At 37.6% G+C, this 21,009-nt stretch overlaps 2 protein-coding genes across 4 annotated transcripts; both read right to left on the bottom strand.

Annotated features, from left to right (window-relative positions):
* Window positions 1-297: 297 nt before the first annotated feature.
* On the bottom strand, window positions 298-12,937 carry LOC110630976. Its single transcript, XM_021778645.2, has 3 exons — window positions 11,209-12,937; window positions 10,381-10,811; window positions 298-1,189 (listed from the first exon to the last, which is right to left on the bottom strand). The coding sequence occupies exons 1-3, from the start codon at window positions 12,023-12,025 to the stop codon at window positions 398-400; spliced, it is 2,040 nt and encodes a 679-aa protein (XP_021634337.1). The 5' UTR covers window positions 12,026-12,937; the 3' UTR covers window positions 298-397.
* A 3,504-nt stretch (window positions 12,938-16,441) lies between these two features.
* Window positions 16,442-20,790, bottom strand: LOC110630719 (phosphoserine phosphatase, chloroplastic). Of its 3 annotated transcripts, none has more exons than XM_021778269.2 (8): window positions 20,633-20,790; window positions 19,811-20,041; window positions 19,118-19,250; window positions 18,925-19,032; window positions 17,779-17,872; window positions 17,048-17,197; window positions 16,923-16,976; window positions 16,442-16,612 (listed from the first exon to the last, which is right to left on the bottom strand). In XM_021778269.2, the coding sequence occupies exons 2-8, from the start codon at window positions 20,031-20,033 to the stop codon at window positions 16,487-16,489; spliced, it is 888 nt and encodes a 295-aa protein (XP_021633961.1). In that variant the 5' UTR covers window positions 20,034-20,041; window positions 20,633-20,790; the 3' UTR covers window positions 16,442-16,486. The 3 variants fall into 3 exon arrangements, with proteins under 3 accessions (XP_021633961.1, XP_021633962.1, XP_043806731.1); XM_021778270.2 differs by having other exon boundaries at window positions 19,811-19,983; window positions 20,633-20,777; XM_043950796.1 differs by having other exon boundaries at window positions 19,811-20,111; window positions 20,633-20,767.
* Between the last annotated feature and the right edge of the window lie 219 nt (window positions 20,791-21,009).

Here is a 21,009-nt window from a genome sequence, read left to right as displayed (position 1 = left end):
AGTCCCCAGCAACGACGTCAGTGCCGCAAACTGTGTGGTCAGGTCTTCGATCATAAATTAAGATCCGAGAGAGGATGAGGGAGAGGAACAGTTCAAACTGAGTCGGAGATGTGGAAGATCGTCCCTTAGATTTCTATGGTGACGCATTCCTTTGAGCTTGAAGTATGCTCAGAAACGAAGATGACGGACTTGATGGTTCGATGTTTATCTTATAAATTCAATCCATATGATTTGTTTATGTTAAATCACACATCTTCAATATTCAGTTAAAGTTATAGATTTCTGTCAGCTCTTCCATGCAGTAAATGAATGGGATGGAACATGTTATAGCTATGAATAAATATCATTCTGATAGCGTCTGTACACTGCAAAACTTTCTATCGTTTCACTTTCATTTTTAACGTTCATTTTCATCCATGGAAATCAACCACCTCTGTGCATTTAGCACTATGGGAGAACCTCTCCTTGTCTTCTCCACAATTTGTTGTATCAGCTGCTTCTCTATCTCAACATTGCAATCACTCTTTTCATCTTCACTTGCCCCATCATAAAGCAATTCTTGAATCCCTGGATTACGCTCTATTGATGCCCTTAACTTACTTAAGTGTGATTCTCTTGATGGTCTTTCTTTGTTGCAAGTAACATGAGTCGAGGAACCATTTGTTGCTCCATTTTGACCCCACAACATGCTTTCACTAAATGGATGTATGCCCTGGAGGTTATTTTCATAAACCCCGGATGGTGAATCATCTTCTTCTGACTCATTTATCTTCATTAGCTCTTCATAGGCTTCATTGTAAGCATCAAGAGCTTCCCCTGATAAATTCATAACTAGAGGCTGGGCCATAGAATTTAAAATTTCTTCAGTGTCTTCACCAGATGAGTATATCAGTTCACTGTTTGACAGCTTAATCGGAATATTATTACACTCAGATTCCCTAAGTTGCAGCCTCCTCTCAGTGTCTTGAAGTGCCATTTCAAGCTTCTTCACACGCTCTTCAAGTCTGGATTGAATAACTTCATGCAGACGCAGGCTCAGTTCTCGGGGTGAAACAGTATAATTTCCAGTGTAAGTTGCTGAGGAACCACTTGCATCTCTATCTGATTCAGGTTGGACAACAGTTTGCCTATTTAAAATGTCTGCACGTAGTTCACCTAGAGCAAAGTCTGCTACAAAATCCGAGTCATGCTGCACAACATTAACCTCTATTATTAGAGAAACTTAAATAATTGATCAAAACGACAGTAACGTAACAAATGGCTCATAGTTGCAAGTGTAGCAGACAAAGCTGGATATATATGTACAAATATGGTAAGTGGAGAACCAGTCAAGTTTTGAAACTTTGCTCGGCCCCAAATGTAACTGAGAGGTAAGAGAATCTCTTGATAGGTCACAATGTATAATAGGGTACTGTAAATTGCTGTCACAAATTGGACATAACTACATTTAGCTTAAACAGATGTGCATGAAGCGTGATGATGAGGAAAATTTAAACGATAAAGTGTATTAATTCAATAGTTGCCAATTTGTTTAAGATCATCAGAATCCAAGAAGTTGAATAAAATCTGGAAATCTCACATATAACTAGCTAGTTCATGACTTGGAAACATGTGCCACAAATTGTTTTATTAGATTATACCAGTCATAAAAGGAATATGACCATTATGGAGAAAATATACCATGATCTGTTGATTCCCCCTTTCTCCAATTCTTTTTATCAGACATCTTATTTAGTTGTAAAAAATATTAAAACAGAGAGTTTCAATTCAATACTTCTAGTACAAGAAAACACAGATAATATAGTAAACCATAGAAAAATGTTAGCGCAAACGCACAATATGCATGCACACATATTAGAAAAAAGAGGGAATAAAATGGAACTTAGAGCATTGCATAATTTAACAAGCTTCCACAAACAATTGCCTGCTTTCTAATGAAAGGAGGAGATTTTCATAACAGTAAACAGGAATAACAACTTTTCACTTGAGGAGATCTTCTTGAGTCGGATTCTCCAATGTTATATATTATTCAAGAACTCTACGTATTTAAATGTATATCTGATTACCAACCAGAATGCAACTCTAATCGTAGCCCAATCTTCTTCACATAAGAGAGTGCCTGAATCAACTAATGCTTTGCATGACAAGTTCAGCAAAATATTCAATTCTGGCCTACTCCAATCTACACAGTGAAATTATTAGAATGTGGAGTTCTCCTGGCCAAAATGGTTTACAAGATAAGCATTTACTTGCTTCCATCCTTCCTGATAGTCTAATCCATAATATCATTAAGACTTAAGAGGCTAATTCCTAAAACTGGAGAACAGACTGATTGAAAGCAACCTGTTCTGTGTCACTGAACATGCAGGAGCACATGCATACATAAAATTTCTTTCACAATGTGGCTAGAGGTGACAACGAATAAGTCAATGTTCTGGCTGAAATGTGACGGCAGAGGAAGGAGCTGGTACTAAGGTTACTACCAATAAGGGCAACTGCAAACTTCACCAGCTGGCTAGAGGGGATAACGAATAGGCTGATTTTCTAGCTGAAATAGCGACGACAAAAGGAGAATCATGGATGACACCCGTGTACAAGTTTTTGACATATGATGATTTGCCTATTGATGAATAGTCGGCTAAATAGATAATAAAGAAATCCTTTAAATATGCACTAATTAATGGTCGATTGTACAGAAGATCCTCAACTCAATCGTGCTTACGACACGTAACGAGAAATAAGGGTCGAAAAACCCTTAAAGATATTCATGAAGGTAATTGTGGAAATCATGAAGGAGATTGGATGATCGTCCGGAAAGCATTCGAAAAGGATACTACTGGCCCACAATAATGTAAGATGCAAAAGAGCTTGTCCAGAGGTGTCATCAATGTCAAGCGTATGCAAGCACCCCGATATCTCAAGAAGTCCTGAAGAAATGCAGTTCAATAGTAGAGTCAAATCACGTGTCTTTGATGTACGAGACTTAGTTCTTAAAAAAGGATGTAAAAAGCGGTAATGCCGCATCTGGTAAGTGGCGAAAACTGGATAGAACCGTTCAAAATCTCGAAAGTCATTCGCCCAGGGTCCTATAAACTGGTCAAGGTAAATGGCCAAGTCATCTCCCAATCTTGGAATATTGGTAATCTGTTAACGAGGTATTTTTTTCATATGTTGTGTGTTAAGAACTTAGCATAGAGTGAAAAACTAAGAGAATTGATGTAGAAAAACTGATCCCATTATTGAATGAGAAATAGCCTTTAAATAGGCAAACAAAACAACTAAATCAGAGAAATAAAAGGAGCACTACTAAGCACTATTGCATAATCAGATGTGTAGAAAATAAATGAATAAATCCCTACAAACTAGGACATATTCTAACTGAATTTTAACTCATTATTCAACAAACCCTCCCTTAAACTAATGTTTGCAAACATCCAGTTTAAGTGAAAGTTTGATCAACTGAACACACTCCTAGAAGTCCTCTCAACTTCACAAATGCTGCTTGCTTAAGTGGCTTTGTCATAATGTCAGCTACTTGATCTTCACTCCTGCAAAATAATAAATCAACTGTACCATCATTGCAGAGATCACGCAAAAAATGGTAACGAACATTTATATGTTTGCTCCTGCCGTGCAGAACAGGGTTTTTTGAAATCTTGATAGCTGAAACATTATCACAGAACACTTTTGTTGGACCTTGCTGCTGGCATTGAAGCATCTCTAGCAACCTTCTCAACCAAATGACTTGACAAGAACATGTTGCTGCTGAAATGAATTCAGCTTCTGTGGTGGACAAAGTAACAATTTGTTGTTTCTTTGAAGACCACGAAATAGCTCCTGAACTCATTATAAAAACAAAACCCGATGTATTTTTCCGATCATCAACATCTCCTGCATAATTGCTATCACAAAAGCCAAACAAATTTTCTTTTACTCCCCTTTTATAAAAAATTCCAAATTCAACTGTCCCTCTCAAATAACGGAGAATTCTTTTTGCTGCTAACAAATGTGATTCAGTAGGGTTCTCCATATAGCGACTTATCAGACTAACACCATGCATGATGTCAGGTCTTGTTGAGGTTAAATACATTAGACTCCCTACCATTTGCTTGTAAAGAGTTGCATTTATTTTTTTCCCTTCATCATTTCTCCTCAACTTCAAGCCACATTCAACGGGGGTAAAAACTATGTTGCAATCCTTCATTTTGAACCTGTCCAAAATCTCAAGAGCATATTTTTTTTGTGAAATAAAAATACCAACAGATAACTGCTTAACTTCAATACCAAGGAAAAAATGCATTAACCCCAAATCAGACATTTCAAATTCATTCATCATTTTCCGTTTAAAATCTTCAACCATTCCTTCATCATTCCCGGTATAAATAAGGTCATCAACATAAAGACACAAAATGAGCATTTTTCCATTTTCTAGCTTTAAAAATAGAGTGTGTTCATGAGGACATTTATGAAAACCTTCTTTCGCCAAATAAGAGTCTATACAGCTATATCAGGCTCTAGGTGCCTGCTTTAGACCGTATAAAGCCTTTTTGAGTTTATATACCTTGTCCTCCTCGCCTTTCCGCACATACCCAAGAGGTTGATCGACATATACCTCTTCTTTCAATTCGCCGTGTAAGAAAGCGGACTTCACATCTAATTGATAAATGAACCAAAAGTTTTGAGCAGCCATGGCTAAGACTAGCCGAATTGTGTCAAGCCTTGCAACAGGAGCAAACACCTCCTTGTAATCAACTCCAAATTCTTGATTGTATCCCTTCACGACAAAGCGAGCTTTATATTTGTCAACTCCACCATCTTTGTTCAACTTTGTTTTATAAATCCATTTCACCCCAATGGACTTTTGCCCTTTCGGAAGCTCTATCAAATCCCAAGTGTTGTTTTTCTCTATTGATTTTATCTCCTCATCCATAGCATGTTGCCATTTTGAATCTTTAATAGCATCATGAAATGTGAGGGGATCACAATCTGCAAAAAAAACAAAATGAGCAAGTGAATCGTCATCCGATAGTTCACCTCCACTTACATATTCTTCCATCCAGGTTGGTCTCCTTCTAGTACGGGGCTGGTCAACAATTACAGCAGTAGAAGTGTCAACGGAATGCTGTAATTGTTGCTCCATTGAAGAAATTTCTTGCTGCACCGAATTTTCTTCAATTTCATCAAAGCTTATAGGTGTAGGTGTGAGTTGCTGCTTTTTATCACTCCAATTCCAAGCATTCTCCTCATCAAATACTACATCTTTGCTAATCACAATTTTATTAGTGAGAGGATTAAACAATTTATATGCTTTGGAATTTTCACTTACACCCATAAAAATACATTTTTCACTTTTATCATCCAGCTTCTTCCTTTTCTCATCTGGAACATGTGCATATGCAATGCATCCGAAAACTCTAAAGTGATCAACAAATGGTTTTCGCCCATTGAAAGCTTCCTCCGGTGTCATGTTCCGAACAGCAAAAGTTGGACTTCTATTCAACACATGAACAGCCCAATTTACAGCTTCTGGCCAAAAAGTTTTTGGAACATTCCCCTTTGTTAGTAAGCTTCTCACCACATTAAGAACTGTTCTGTTCTTGCGTTCGGATACACCATTCTGCTGAGGTGTAAATGCTGCTGTGAGTTCCCTTCGAATGCCATTTTCAACACAAAAACTTTCAAATTCTTTGGAGCAATACTCTCCACCACGGTCCGTTCGAAGCGTTTTGATTGACTTCTCTGTTTCATTTTCAACTCGTGCTTTGAAATTTTTGAACACATCAAGAGCTTTGGATTTTTTCTGCAAAAAATAAACCCAGATTTTCCGGGTGAAATCATCAATAAAGGTTATCAAGTACCTTTTACCTCCATTTGAAGTGGGTTTAATTGGACCGCAAATGTCTGAATGCAGCAGCTCTAGCACTTTCTTTGCTCTCCATGACTGGCCTTTTGGAAATTGTGAGCGAGGTTGTTTGCTAACAATACACTCTTCACAAACTTCAGCAGGAATATTAATTTGAGGAAGGCCTGTCACCATATTTTTGTTTTGCAGAGTTTTTAAGCCACCGAAATTCAAATGACCATAACGAAAATGCCATAGCCATGAAGGATCTTTTATTCTAGCAATTAAGCATGTTTCAACATCTTGAATCTTTAATGGAAATAGTCTATTTGAACTCATCTTAATGCTAGCAATTGCTCCCCTTTTTGGGTCATATATCTCACAAATTTTATTACGAAAGGTTAATTCATAACCCGTTTCCTGTAACTGTCCAACACTCAACAAGTTACACTTCAAGTTAGGAGCATAATAAACATCCGAAATTATCTCAGTAAAGCCATTCAACATTTTGATAGAGATATCACCTTTACCCATCACATTTACAATGGACTTATCACCAAAACTCACAGTAGTAAAAAAATCTTCATTTAAATTTAAAAAGGAAGACTTACTACCGCTCATGTGATTACTGCAAGCTGAATCCACATACCAAACATCAGATGGTGTTCCTTGGTCCGCTTGATAAGCCATCAACAGCATTTCGGTTTCAGTTTCAACAAAATTTGACTTGTCTTCTGTTCTTTTGTCTTCTGGCAATTTTGTACGACACTCGGAACGATAATGCCCATATTTATGACACCTGAAGCATTCAATATTAGACTTATCACGGGGCTCACCTCTGCTTTGCGCTTGATCGGATTGGAAATTCTGTCGATTTCCTCTCCCTCTGCCTCTCCCTCTTCCTCTCCCTCTGCCTCTCCCCCTTGAATTCGAGAAAGAAGAGGGAAGAGTTGAGGCCTTCAAAGCTAACTCTTCAATATTTGAACTTCTGTTCATCTTTTGCTCATGCACCAATAACAAGCTCTGCAATTCATCAATAGATAAAGAATCCATGTCCTTTGATTCTTCAATTGAGCAAGCAACATAGTCGAATTTGGGCGTCAGAGAACGTAATATCTTCTCCACAATAGTTACATCTTCTATTTTCTCACCAATAAATCGCATCTTGTTGCATATTTCCATGGTTCTAGCAAAATAGCTGGTAACGGATTCACCGTCTCTCATCTGCAGAGTTTCAAAATCTCTCCTCAAAGTTTGAAGCTGTGCTCGCTTAACTCTGGCTGAGCCTGCATATTTTTTCTTCATAGAATCCCATATATCCTTGGAAGTATCTTTGCAAAGAATTGTTTCCAGGATAGAACGCTCAATAGATTGAAAAAGGTAATTTTTTGCCTTCAAATCTTTTAGCTTTGTAGCTTCAAAATCTGTCTTTTGAGCATCTGTTAATGTTTCTCCTGCTGCTAGAGCGCCGACTCCGTTTTCGACTATCGCCCAGTAATCTTTGGAACACAAGAAGTTCTCCATTAACATGCTCCAATGGTCATAGTGACCAACAAAACGTGGGATTGCTGCCTGCACAAAATTTGACTCTGCAGCCATGGAAATAATAGCTGCTGCTCTCTCTCTTTTTTTTTCACGTGTTTAACTCTCTACAACTAACCTGGCTCTGATACCACTGTTAAGAACTTAGCATAGAGTGAAAAACTAAGAGAATTGATGTAGAAAAACTGATCCCATTATTGAATGAGAAATAGCCTTTAAATAGGCAAACAAAACAACTAAATCAGAGAAATAAAAGGAGCACTACTAAGCACTACTGCATAATCAGATGTGCAGAAAATAAATGAACAAATCCCTACAAACTAGGACATATTCTAACTGAATTTTGACTCATTATTCAACATTGTGTTCTTCAGAGACAAAAAACGTTGGCGTTGCCTTCATAAAAAAAGATAAAGAGCATTCATGGAGGGGCACAAGGCGAGTTCTGCCAAGCTCCAATTCGGGTGTGGTTCCGCCAGGCCAAGTCACAAGGTGAGTTCAACTAGACCATAATCTAATCATCGATCCCACTAATTAAGGCCACAAGGCAGATTTCGCCAGGTCAGGTCACAAGACAGGTTCCACCAGACCACAATCTGAGCGTTGGTCCCACTAATCAAGGCCACAAGATGAATTCCACCAAGTCAGGTCACAAGGCGGGTTCCACCAAACCACAATCCAGACATCAGTCCCACTAATCAAGGCCACAAGGCAGGTTCCGTCAAGTCAGGCCACAAGGCAAGTTCCGCCAAATCATCCAGGCGTCGGTCTCGTATAAAAAGACCATAAGGTCATCTGAGCGTCGGTCCCGCATAACAAGACATCTTATACAAGGCCACAAGGCGGGAATCCGCCAGGCCATCCGAGTGTTAGTCCCACTAAAAGGTCACAAGACAGCTTCAGACAGGCCATAATCCGAGCGTTGGACTATAGAAACAGAAACAAACTCATACCAAGCCACAGGGCTGGAATCCGTCAGGCCAGTAGGGTGTCAGTCCCACATTCATGCCATGTTACAATTCAGACGTTAGTCCTACTAATCAAGGCATTCATGCCAGGCACAAGGCGGGTTCTGCTGAGCCATAAGACCAAATGTTGGTCCCACTAATCAAGGCAACTCATGCCAAACCATAAGACAAGTTCCGCCAAGCTATCTAGGTGTCAGTCCCGCATCATAAAAAAGTTTCTAAGACATTTGATGTCAGGCCATAAAGCAGGTTCTGCCAGGCTATAATCCATGCGTTGGTCTGCTTCAAAAAAGATTCTAAGGCATTTCATGCCCAGGTCACAAGGCAAATATATGTCAGGCCGATCAACTGGGTTTAATCTCGCTTCACAATAAGTTTTTAAGACATTTCATGCCCAGATTGTAAGGTGAATATACACCAAGCCGACCAACCAAGTGTTAGTCCCGCTTCACAATAAGTTTCTAAGGCATTTTATGCCCAGGCTGTAAGGTGAATATACGCCAAGCCGACTAACCGAGTGTTAGTCCCACTTCACAAGAAATTTCTAAGGCATTTCATACCAGGCTACAAGGCAAGTATACGCCAGACCGACCAACCGGGTGTTAGTCTTTCTAAAAGCATTTCATGTCCAGACTATAAGACATTTGTCATTGCTCTGACAAAGGGCTGCTGAGCAAGCGAGTAAAATCCACAAGGAGGAAAATGACTGAAAGATCATCAGGGCTGGTCAGGGCAAGAAAATGTTTGAAAGCTCGTCAGAGCAAGAAAGTGCTCGAAAGCCCACCAGAGCCAAATAATGCCCGAAAGCACGCCAAGGCTGAAAAATGTCTGTCAAGGCAGAAAGTGCTTGGAAACCCGCCAGGGGCCGATAATGACCAGAAGCTCACCAAGGCTGGAAAACACCCGAGAGTTCGTCAGGACTAGAAAATGTCCGGAAGCTCATCAAGGCTAGTTGAGGTAAAAGAAAGCTCGAAACTCGCCAGGGCGATACCATATCGCTCAACGGCTTGGATCAAATTTTGGTCAAAAAATGGACAAAATCTTGGATCGAGCTGGTCGGTAAGGCAAGTAAGAAAGCGAGGACAGCGCGCGCTCATCCCGAATAGAAGTTGATTTAAGTTCGACGGACTGAACTAAGGCCGCACGGCTCCACTCAGGACAGTCGGTATGATTTACACTTCAGGATCGTGACACATTTCACGACCAGGCCGCAAGGAAGGTATCCGCCAAGCTAACGACTGGGTGTCAATCCTGGTTAACAAAATTCTCAAGTCATTATTATGATCTGGTGTTAAGTTCGGTTTGTTATTTTTAATATTTTCACAGCTGCAACGCAATTGTCATTTATGGTCAAGAGCAGAAAAGGCGATGCGAGTATGGAAGACCAATCCAAACAAGCCATATGCCTCAGATCGCGAAGGCAACTGTCACCTTCGAATCTAAAGAGTCAAAGACCAGCGGGAAACTTCTGATATTACATAATAATAACCCAAAGAAGGTCATATGTTGGCACTCGAATACAGGTCCACGTGGCAAGAGTCTGATCAGATGATACTCGGTCCCACCGAGGGAAAAAAAAAGCCTGAATGCTTCAGGTCTCGACTCTTTGTCAAGACTCACCTCCTCTGGAGAGATCGGGTCTCCATAGGAAGTTATCCTCATTACGACTGTAATCGCAGGATCACTGACCAATTAGCTGGCAAAATCCCATATCAAATAGTCGGCCACATCATCATCAAACTTTCAAGAATAATATATTAACTTTATATTCTTACAGTATAAAAACTAACGATCACAGAGACAAAAGTATGCAATTCTCTTATACTATTACTCTCAAGTTCTACATTCGCACTATTCTCCAGTTTACTGACTTGAGCGTTAGAGTGGCTGCCGTGGACACCTACCACCGCATATTCTCTTTCTTGCAGGTCCATACAATCATAGCATAGCTCTGTTTTCCGATTGCATCAAGCATGAAATTAAATTTTCTAGTTGGCAATAATGCAAAAGAAAATAAACATGTTTTACCTCAACAAGGTCAGAAAATCTTCTCTCCAAATTAGATGTATTCATGTTTAGCGCCAATCTCTCAAGTTCAGCTTCAAGCTCAGCTTCAATTTTACTCATGTCTCCTGAAGTTTCCTCAGCCTCCTCATAAAGTGATTCTTTACCATCATTGTTTGTTGAACTATCCATGATTTGTACAAAAACATCTGGAATCAGTGCCCTGTACTGAAATGAGTTCTCACATGTACCCTGTGATTCATAGTTCTCATCAACCAACTCTTTCACTGACAATGAATCTTTCATCTCAAGTTCCTCTTGGAGATCTTGAACCAAGTTCTCAGTCTGCTTCAACAAATTTTTTAATTTGTCTACTTCTCTTCTATTAGCTAGGAGAGAAGAGGCTATGCCAACACAAACACCCAGACAAAATAAAATTGTCTGATCAGGTGACCCTGACGAAAGGAAAGCATTAGGTCATGAATCAGGTTAAGCTTAGCTAATAACAGATCATTCAAGACAAAAGTGAAGTATTAGACACAAGAATATACACACATAACAGAAGTGAAGTATTAGACGCAAGAATATACACACATAAAACACAAACATACACGGTAGCTGTACGTCTATTGCAAGAAGTTTCAGCAAAACAATATTGCTCTAATAAACTGTAAATTGCAAGTGGTGATCAAACTTTAAAACAGAAAACTAATGTATCTCTTGTTTAATGGGAAACAGTTACTAGCAGAAGTTAAGTTCTGGAAACTTCCAACACTAGTAAAGAACAAAGAACAATAAACTAACACTTGCACAAACAAAACAATGAAGCCATCAAGGAAGTGAGAAGGTTACCATTTGGAGACTCAAAGTGTCTTTCACTGCCTGCTTTGTGGAAATTGTTGTATCTTTTATCATGCTCATTTCCTGTCTTAGATTTAATCTTATTGGGGACATCCAACATGCTGATTTTTGGCAGGGGTGGAACCCCACGCCCATCTTCTTCTTTATGCAGCCTGTTAATTTCAGCACTGATCTGTGCACTGGAAGAATGACCATTCACTCCGTTAATAGTTTGGTTTCCATCAGTTACAAGCAGGGGCCTCATAGTTGTAGATGATGAAGGAAAGACACTGAGCACATACTCTTCCATGTTAGCGTGTTCCTTGTACAAATGAGCCATTACGCAACTTTCTAGGGAACTTAAAGGTTTAATAACATGGCCATATATATGTTTGGTTCTAAGAGAGCTTGTTTTCCTTGTAGAATCATGAAAAGTATCTACTTCACCGGTACAAGGCCTACAAGAATTATTACCCATATCACCACTCAACTCTCGACCACCCTCACCTTCTCTCGGGTTTTCATCTGTCGACAATCCAAGTGGCAACCTTGACGACGGAAGTCCATTGTTCTCATAACCACTAGAAGAACCTTCTGGTTCTGAAGTGCCATCTATCTTGTACTTATCCGACAATCTCTCATGTGTAGACATATTATCTGCCATCTTCCTTCTCCGAGTCAATCTCCGGATGGGGCAGCTGGGGGTTTCATTTTTCTCACATTTGGAAGGCCCATGCCCCAATAAACTATTCCTATCCCTTGAAACACATTGCCAATGTTTAGCAATGTATCCAGCAGCGGCAGCTGCTCCAAAAACCCATAAATCCATTTCTGCTATCCCAGAAAAGACAAAAATACTACCAAATTCCACAACAATATCTTCCTCTTTTTACCAGTTTCGGCCAGAAAAAATCCCAGGACTACAATTTCCATTACTTCCAACACAAATAGCCATTTCTAAACTAAAGAATGTGAAGCCCTAAAATTATAAAATCCAATAGCGAGTTGCAGACTGGGAACTGCTTCCACAGAATGGAAACACAATAACAATTGAACGAATCGAGTATTTTCCCTTGTCTATGTTCCCGGCATTTGATACTCCGACATAAATAACAATCCACTGAATTATAAAACTCCCTGTAGCAATAGTCAATTACTAAATAGCTGAACTTCAGGAAAAAGAACCAATCCCAATCCGTTCCTCAGTCCATTCCTAAACTCATTCAAGTAAAATAAAATCCCATTTCAAAGAATAAAATGGGAAAAAAAAATTCACAGCGCGAGAGATTCACAAGCAAAAAAATAAACTCACTGCATTTCTCAAGAAAAAGCTCGTTCTCAATTCTCATAACATATAAAGGAAGAACCCCAAAAATGCGCACTTGAGCGCAAGAATATACTACTCATTGGATGACGGCCTCTGAAGCATAAATGCCATCAATAGAAATGACCCATTTCACCACAAACGCTAGCACAGCGTAAAAGAAAGTCCAAGGGAAAGAAACCAGCGATAATACTAGCTTATTGCTTCGATTTTCCAAAAGAGGAAATGGAAGGAAAGGGAAAAAAATTTGCGCTTCTGACAGTTTTAATATTTGAAAAGCAAGAATCTAGCTAAAGGAACCCAACTTTTGAAGACGATGTCGCTTTTGCTGGTGTTGGTGCTGAATAATCTCTGGCTGATTGGATGCTTTGCTAGACTAAGACCCCGTGCAATGTTATCTCCACAGGCATGAGAGACACCTGCGTCTGTTTATGATAAATACTATAATAATAATAATAAGGTAAATTTCACATAACATATTAAATAAAAAAATTCACTTTGTAAAAATTAATTATCCCTTTTGAATATATATAAAGACATAAAATAAAATAGTTTCAAAAAAAAAAAAAGACTTAAAATAAACTATCCAAAATTTCTGCCTTTTAGATAAAATAAATTAAAACTTGGGTTGCTTAAAAATAAATATGCATGTGAGAAACCATAAATATATTTTCAGTTAATAGTAAAGATATCTAAGGTTGATATTTTCATTAATATTATTTATGAATTATGCAAATATGTTCTTTATGTAAATAACAATATTTTAAGAATAAAAACTTTATGGTTGTAACCTTTTATTTACTGTGAGAAATGTTAAAATCAATATATTAAAACAGATTTTCTTATAAAAAAGGCTGTGGGACTAATTTTGAGGGCACATACATTTCATTTTCTAATAAAGACATGTCCTATATAAGAAACCACTTGAAAATGAAATAAAGAAAAATTTAATAACTTCATACGCATCAGTCAGCTTATTTATTTACTCATTTTGCTTTTGCAAAAAATAGATGGTTGGTAATTCAATAACAATAATTCAGCCACTGCTCGCGCTGACCCCGAGAGCGTCGTTGGGAATACCTTGCACATCAAGGCATCCGATAAAGTTTGAAGTTCCATGAAGGTCTTGTAGTTCATGATGTGCTCCCTCGGGTTACCAGCTCCATCATAAGCCGCCATTGATGGCATCATAAACTTCTTAGGGACAGTCTCCTGCTGCACCCATTTCGAGAAAGGTGAAGAAGTGGGCAGGAAGGTTTAGCTTTGATCCTTCTTTCCCAGCTCGGCCAAGAGCTGCTCTCTCAACTTCTGCAGCTTTTGGTCAACGTCCTCATCTTCCGGCCTGGGCTTCTTCTCCAGGCGGTATTCCTCCTCCTCTACTTCACTTCTGGTCCACTTGGTTGTCCCGGCGGAATAGTTGTCAGCCTCATCATTCTCTATCATCTCCCTCGCCCTCCTTCCATGGGCTCGGGCCTCCGGTTCTTCCTCTTCCCCGGCTCTTCTCCCCTTTTCTCCGGTATTGCGGCTGCTGGTTTGAAGGCGGTTAAGGGCAGGTTGGGGCTCATTGGTTTGGGGTTCTTCTACCACTGGGAGTGTATTTATCGGAGTGCTGAGGCCTCTTTGTTGCATCATCTGCCCCAACCAGTGGGCGGTATTCTGTAGTTGGAGGGCCATGGTTTGAAGGTCCTGGTTAGATAAGGCAGCATTGGGAGCATTCCCTGCCAAGCTTGGCGAGGGATTGAGAGGAATGGATGTTTGGTTATTTAGTGTTGTAGGGCTAGAAAAGGAGAACTGCTGCCCCTCTTGGGCAGAGCTCAGGTCATTTGGGATGTTAAGGTTGCTTTCATTGTGATTAGCCATCGTGGATCTCAGTAGGTTTTGTTAAGAGTGGAACTCCGGTGATGAAAAGATCTCCTTCGTTTTCCCACAGATGGCACCAATTGATGATCTGAGATCCAGAAAATAGGGTTTTACAATGGGTTCTGTAAAACTGGAAAAAGTTTAGACCTAGAGGAGAGTATTTCTCCTTTTATATGTTTCCTTTTGTCTGCTAGTGACGTGCTAACAGAACGTATATCATTGGACCACCTGTCCCTGCTACGTTGATTCGTACGTACGAGGGAATCAAATCTCTGCCCCATGCGTAACGGCCTCTGATCCTCTTCACGCGCGTGTAGATGGGTCCACAAGGCAGATAAATGAGTCTTACTTCTGGTTTTGGGCTGGGCCGGGAGATAGGAGCAAAGCTGGACCCAAAGGAGATCGGCCCGAGGTGCAGTGAAGGCGAGGCCAGCTTGGTTGAGAAATTTGGAGGGGCCGGTATCAAGGCTCGAAAGGGCCAGACCTGTTAGTGCAGAGGATGTGTGGGCTTCTGAGCGATGGGCCGCGATCGAGGACTTGGGCCCTGACTGAGGTGGAAAAATCCAGCAGCCATCATCATTCAATCATATTAGATCTTAATTCATATTAATAATAAATGATGCATTATATAATTTTTTTTAAGAGTGATTAAAAAAATCTTATTAATTAATCGGATATAGTGGGGTCATTTTAGTTTGTAATTAGTTTGTCGATAGACCAGACTTCTGAATGGGTTAGCAAAACATATTTAAAAATTATTTTATGAAAAAAAAAAGCTTTACAAAAATACACCATTTGTTGAAAAAAAAAAAAAAAAAAGACTAATGAGGCCCAAATAAAATGATATGGGAGCAGAGTTGTTGCCATATGTAACCGCATTTCACTGTCATGGTTTAAAAGGCGAGTCTCACAATGCGGAGCGAGGCCCACTTAACCCTTGCACATGATTGTTAGGTAAAGAAAGGCAAGACGCTTTGAATTTCTTTTCCCCTTGCGTTTGAAAAAGAGGAAACTTTATTTAAAGTAGCTCTACATGTACATAATTTCAGTAATTGGACCCATTCAGTGTTGACATTTTCATTGCAACTTCTACTTCATTTTAATTATGATCTACTTACATCATTCAAATAAATAATGTCATACTTTGTCTACATCTTGTTTAATTGTATCACCAAACACTTCATACCGGACTGGTCAAGCAAATTTCAGTTTGATTTTGATTTAAATAAATTATCAATTTAATTTAAAGAATTTTGATTTAAGATTCCATTTGTCTCAAAAAGTTATTACCCTTTAAAAATTTTATTAAAATATCTATATAAATTTTTTAATATATATATATTTTAAATATATATTACATTTGATTTTCATTTCAATTCCAATTTTATCTATTTTGAATTTTGATAAGTAAAATATTACATGCGCTTACGAGTAATCTCGCAAAAAATAGGATCCACTTTTGCTAAAAAGGACAGATGGACTGACCTGTTTTGGGCCGAAAGTTTGATTGTGCTCAAAGCCCTGAACAGCTCACCCAGTTTGAGATTCTATCTCCTATCTCATATACAGCAAACAAGGATGAGAATATGTACAACTCTATTCTTAACACACCAGACATGTCGTTCCACTCAAATGTTCCGTTGAAAACCTAATTTTCATTTGTCCAACTCATTCATGTAATATTTCAGTTAAATTACTTCCACTGCACAGCATCATTCTAATATTCGTCATGATTTTCTGTTCATTTAAAGATAAAAAATTGCTCTGAAGAATAAACTCGTTATCTTGCACACAAAATCAAATAATATATAAAGGATGACCATGGCTTCTTTGCTGCATTCAATCTCATTGTCAATCATGTTGTCACTGCAAAATACTTATCGATGATGGCTTAATAACACCTTGAACAACTAATTTCTATTGTTCTTCTCAACCAATTATAGCTTGTGCATTGAGATAAGAAATAAAAATGAAAAAATAATAGTAGTTGACAAAAAAAGAAAGGAAAGCAACTATTTAGCACAGGCGATTGGCCAACAAAATAGAACACCCGCAGGAAAATGAAAAAGAAATATAGCAATATATTGTAATTCAGAAGTTTAAAATCTATTCCAAGGAACTTATCAGATCTGTAAAACTAAAAACCAGCCAATCTGCTTTTGCTGCTACTGCCTCTCGAAGTTGAACACCCGCATAGCAAATGAACATGTCAGCACCTCCTGGCTTTCGAGCCTACATATGAATAAATTATGAAAATCATGTATTTTAAGAATGTCATTGTTGAAGCATATGCAACAACAAAAATTACAAAGAAAAACTTTCTTTCTTTGTCATGCCATACATCTTGTCAGCTAAATTGGCAAAGCACAGGAAGTAACTTGACTACTGACAGTTTACTTTCTTGTCATACACATTGGGTTTAGAATTGACAACATATTAGGTCAGTTCAGCAATAATATGAGGATCAGAAACTTCTGGTTATTCCAAAGTCTCATGACAATGATTTAATTTTACAATTTGAAAGTAAAATGAAATTACTCGCCTCAAGATCAGTTGCACCATCCCCAATCATAACGAGAGCCTTGTATCCATGAACCTAGTTTGTCATCATAATTAGCTTTTCTTGAACTTATAAATCATTCATAAACTAATCGGTGCTAGACCAACCTTCCTTATTTGCTGCACTGCAGTTGCTTTTCCTCCACTTCTTGAAGTTGGTTCATTTGCATCAAACCCCAGAAATTCCCCTGAACTTCCAAAGAGCAATTGATTGGCAAATATATTTTCAGGTGGAATCCCAAGTATAGAGGCAACAGGCTGCAACAAAGTTGTTTGACAAGAATTAAAGCATGAAAACTAATTTATCCCATTCAAAAAAGCAACAAGACTAGAAAGCAAAGATTTCGGTTCCAAATCCAAGTGATGATAATAAACTTCAGTTAAAATATAAAGCTACAACACATAAGTCCTGTGAGTTATTTCAAGTGGAAAATTATAGAATTTAGTATTTAAAGGATGTGGTATTATAGGAAGTGAGCATGTTAGTATTTTTCACTCCTTCACAAATGATGTTAGCACAAAATCAAAGAGCTCTTATGCAAGAACCCTGTGCACTAATTAATTAAAATGATTAAAAAATATATCTATAAAAATGTAATTGTTAATTGTAAAGATCTTCCTATCAACAGAGTTAAGAAAATATGCCTTAATCCTACATAATTGTATGGTGCCAGTATATTGTGCAAGGACCTGATGAATTGTTAGCATAAAGTTATTAGCATGTTATAGTTTTATGCAATTGTCGTGCTACTATAAGCATTTTACTACAATTTAAAATGAAGATCCGAGTCTGATGAATGATTCAAAGATATAAAAAGAGGCCAAAAAAATAGGGTTACATTGATCATTTGACGAAAGCCTCCTGAGATCAAATAAACATTGGTATTTTTAGCCTTCAGCTTCTTGACCAACTCATCTATGCCAGGAGAGATCCTACATAATAGGAAATGGAAAATGTTAAGACTTTTCAAATTTAGATTTAACTATAATTGCCAAGAGAAGGGGATATGAGGAACTGATCAAAAGAAATTGAACGAAAGTAGTACCAAGTTCTCTCCACACATCAGGTGGCAAAACAAAATTTTGAATTAAATAAGTTACAGAACAAAATTTAAAAATAGTTGGAGTTTGAATTAAAGAACTCATCAAGATGATGCATACTCTCCACTCAAATAAGATTTTAACAATTTAATCCAAATAAGGTGCTATATTAACGCCTTGTTATTATCAGAAAGTCTACTAACTAAGCGTATTAAGTAAGATGTGAAGTACACCAATAATTTGAAGTATACTAAGATCACAAAATTAAAATCATGGACCAACTTAACTCTGAACCAGGCACGAATTAAATTAACCAATAAAAATGTTTCCTTTCTGATTCTCATTTATATATTTTTTTAGCTCCATCCTATGTTCAGAAAAATAAAACAATGTTTTCAAATGAAATCCACCATAAATTAAGCATATAACAACTAAGTAAAAGACATTTCAATTTAATCACATAGAAATATAGAAAGTACAAGGCTTGCTCAGAAATCATAAGAAAGAGAGGACAGTGAAAAAGGATAATGGATTGCATTGCTTTAGTAAGAAGAGGGTTGATCTCTAAATATCTTATGAATAAAATAAATGTAGACACTAGAAAGGATAGAGTGAAGGAAAATGATCCACATGGAATGTTTTGGTATTTAGATTCAGTTGAGTTGAATTTTAACGTCAATAGATGTCATGCAACAAAAAAACTAATTGATATACAAGGGAACTATGTCCCATGAACCAAGGCATGCATTCACTCAATGAAAAATCTTAATCACTGGATGGTAAAATGGATTAGGAGAAAAAGGAAAAGGAGATACATCAAGGATAATGGACACTTCAGATGTTCTATGGCATTTATGGTGTGTTGATTGTGTTTTTGCAACCTCCATAACAGCACCCTTCAACTCAAAGAAACAAATTAAAGCATGATCAAGGATTTAACCTACTTTGGGGGATTCTTCTCAAGAAAATCTTGGACCTGAGATAGGGAAGGTTTGAACAGAGATAGTCTGGCTGCCAAGGCCTCCTCAAATGGAACAGAACCACCCATTGCTCTGGTGAAATCCGACACCAAGATCAGATCTAACAATGTGAAATACAGCAGTTCTAAGATCTTAATAAATGATAAGGACAACCAACTTAGCAGTCCATTCTGCAACAGCCTTTCCAGCTCCACAAAACTCTGCAAGCTCATCAATGCCCTCATCTAGACATACCGTGCTATCCACATCAAAGCATACTGCATCGGCACTTCTCCAAAGCTCAAGAACCTCTGTCAATTTAAAAAAAGTCATCCATAATTAGAGCAATATACATATCGATCTTAAAATGTAAAGCCGGAAGGATCTCAAGTTAAGAGTTCGGAAATAATGCAGGATTCAAAGATAATCTGTTGTTGAATCACAGTATTTCTGTTTACATTATGTAAGCTTGGTTGGTCTCTACCAATTATTTTCAACTACCAATATCAGTCAACGAGGTTCGTTACAGTAGTCTTACCTTGCCTTCTGGATATCATAAACCTCCATTCACCGAAGAAAAGAATAATTACACTTTCGAGACCAAAAAAAAAAAAGTTCAGAAATTTATTTACTATGCACTTAAGGGCATCTAATTCTTTAAGCGCAAGTTTCACATTTAAGTTTGCTTCAGTTTCTCTTACTTGGGAACAATGCTAAGGTATTATCATTCACTAGTATAAAGCTTTTTAACCGGTAGATATTTAACTCAACTAATTCAATAATTTAAAAAAAAAACTTCAAAATGAAAATATCCCTCTAGTTGTTTAGAAATAGAGGTCAGCATAAAATATATTGAGTTAGCTATTATGACCTTTGGATGGCAATGTATTGTTGAAGTGACTCAGTGAGGAGGCTTTTAAAGGTTGAGCTGAAGCAGTGATTGAATTGCAATAGTGAGGAGATTTCATAAGCAAAATTCCACCGCTAATCACGTTATTTTTAAGCTGCAAGGAAAGTGCTGGAACAAAACGAGAGCGATATCGTCTACAAGTAGCAGGAATAGGGTTAATTTGTGAATGCACCAAACCTTCCATCGAATAATCTGTTCGGGAAAAAAAAAGGACAATAAATAAATGCAAGACAACTTGAGGCACCGTTGCATTTCATCAGTCCTGCAAATACTCTATCACATCAACAGAGTGAAAAACAATTAACATAGTTTTCTCTGCAAGCTAATCAACAATACTGTAACAACCCACTCCCTATAATCAGGCAATTAAGAGAAGGGTCCAAAGAGCAGGACATAAAACTATATATATATATAAAGAAACAGCACTAGTTATGCAGGGAACACTTGCGAATTACAGGAGAAGAACGAGATAAATTAATTTAAAGAAAACTGTCATCCAGTAGTATTCTGCAGAAATTAAAGAGTTACAGATCCATAAGCATTGCACAACCATCAATGAAAAAGCATACAAGCTGTTTGGTATGTGAGACAACGCCATGTTACTTTTATAGACAACAAAACAATTGCAGATGAAAATCTAAGATTCGTTTCCTTTTCCTAATGATTTCCCGCGAACCAAACAGGTAAAACCACAGATAGAACAATAACACTCCATTACACAACAAACATAAAGAAAGTAAACGAGAAAGCAAGAAATTTAGATTACAGCAAGCACGAACTCACAGTTAAAGTTGTAGGATTTGCTTGAAATGCTTCTCTATGCACTTTCTTTTCTCTCTTCTCAGATCCCTCTCCTCTTTCCGTACTTGATTGATTGGCCTATTCCTTTACCTACCGTTGGCTGGCGAGAGCACAGGTGTGTTGTAGCTTTCCAAATTATATATATAATAATTATTATTAAGGTATATAAAAAAAAATACTTTTTTAGGTAAAAAAAATATTTACTCACCCATTTTTAATATGTTTATTTTTTATTTTAAAAATTATATTAATTAATTTCATATTTTTATTTCATTGATAAAATCATCAATCCATTTAAAATTTTTAGTATTTAAATTAATTTAATGTAAAAAAATATTATAAATATTCTTCATTAATAA

The sequence above is a fragment of the Manihot esculenta genome, chromosome 14, assembly GCF_001659605.2.
Source record: "Manihot esculenta cultivar AM560-2 chromosome 14, M.esculenta_v8, whole genome shotgun sequence".
Classification (NCBI taxonomy): domain Eukaryota; kingdom Viridiplantae; phylum Streptophyta; class Magnoliopsida; order Malpighiales; family Euphorbiaceae; genus Manihot; species Manihot esculenta.
The sequence above is the reverse complement of the archived record's forward strand: the minus strand, read 5'-3'. Positions and strand labels throughout refer to the sequence as shown.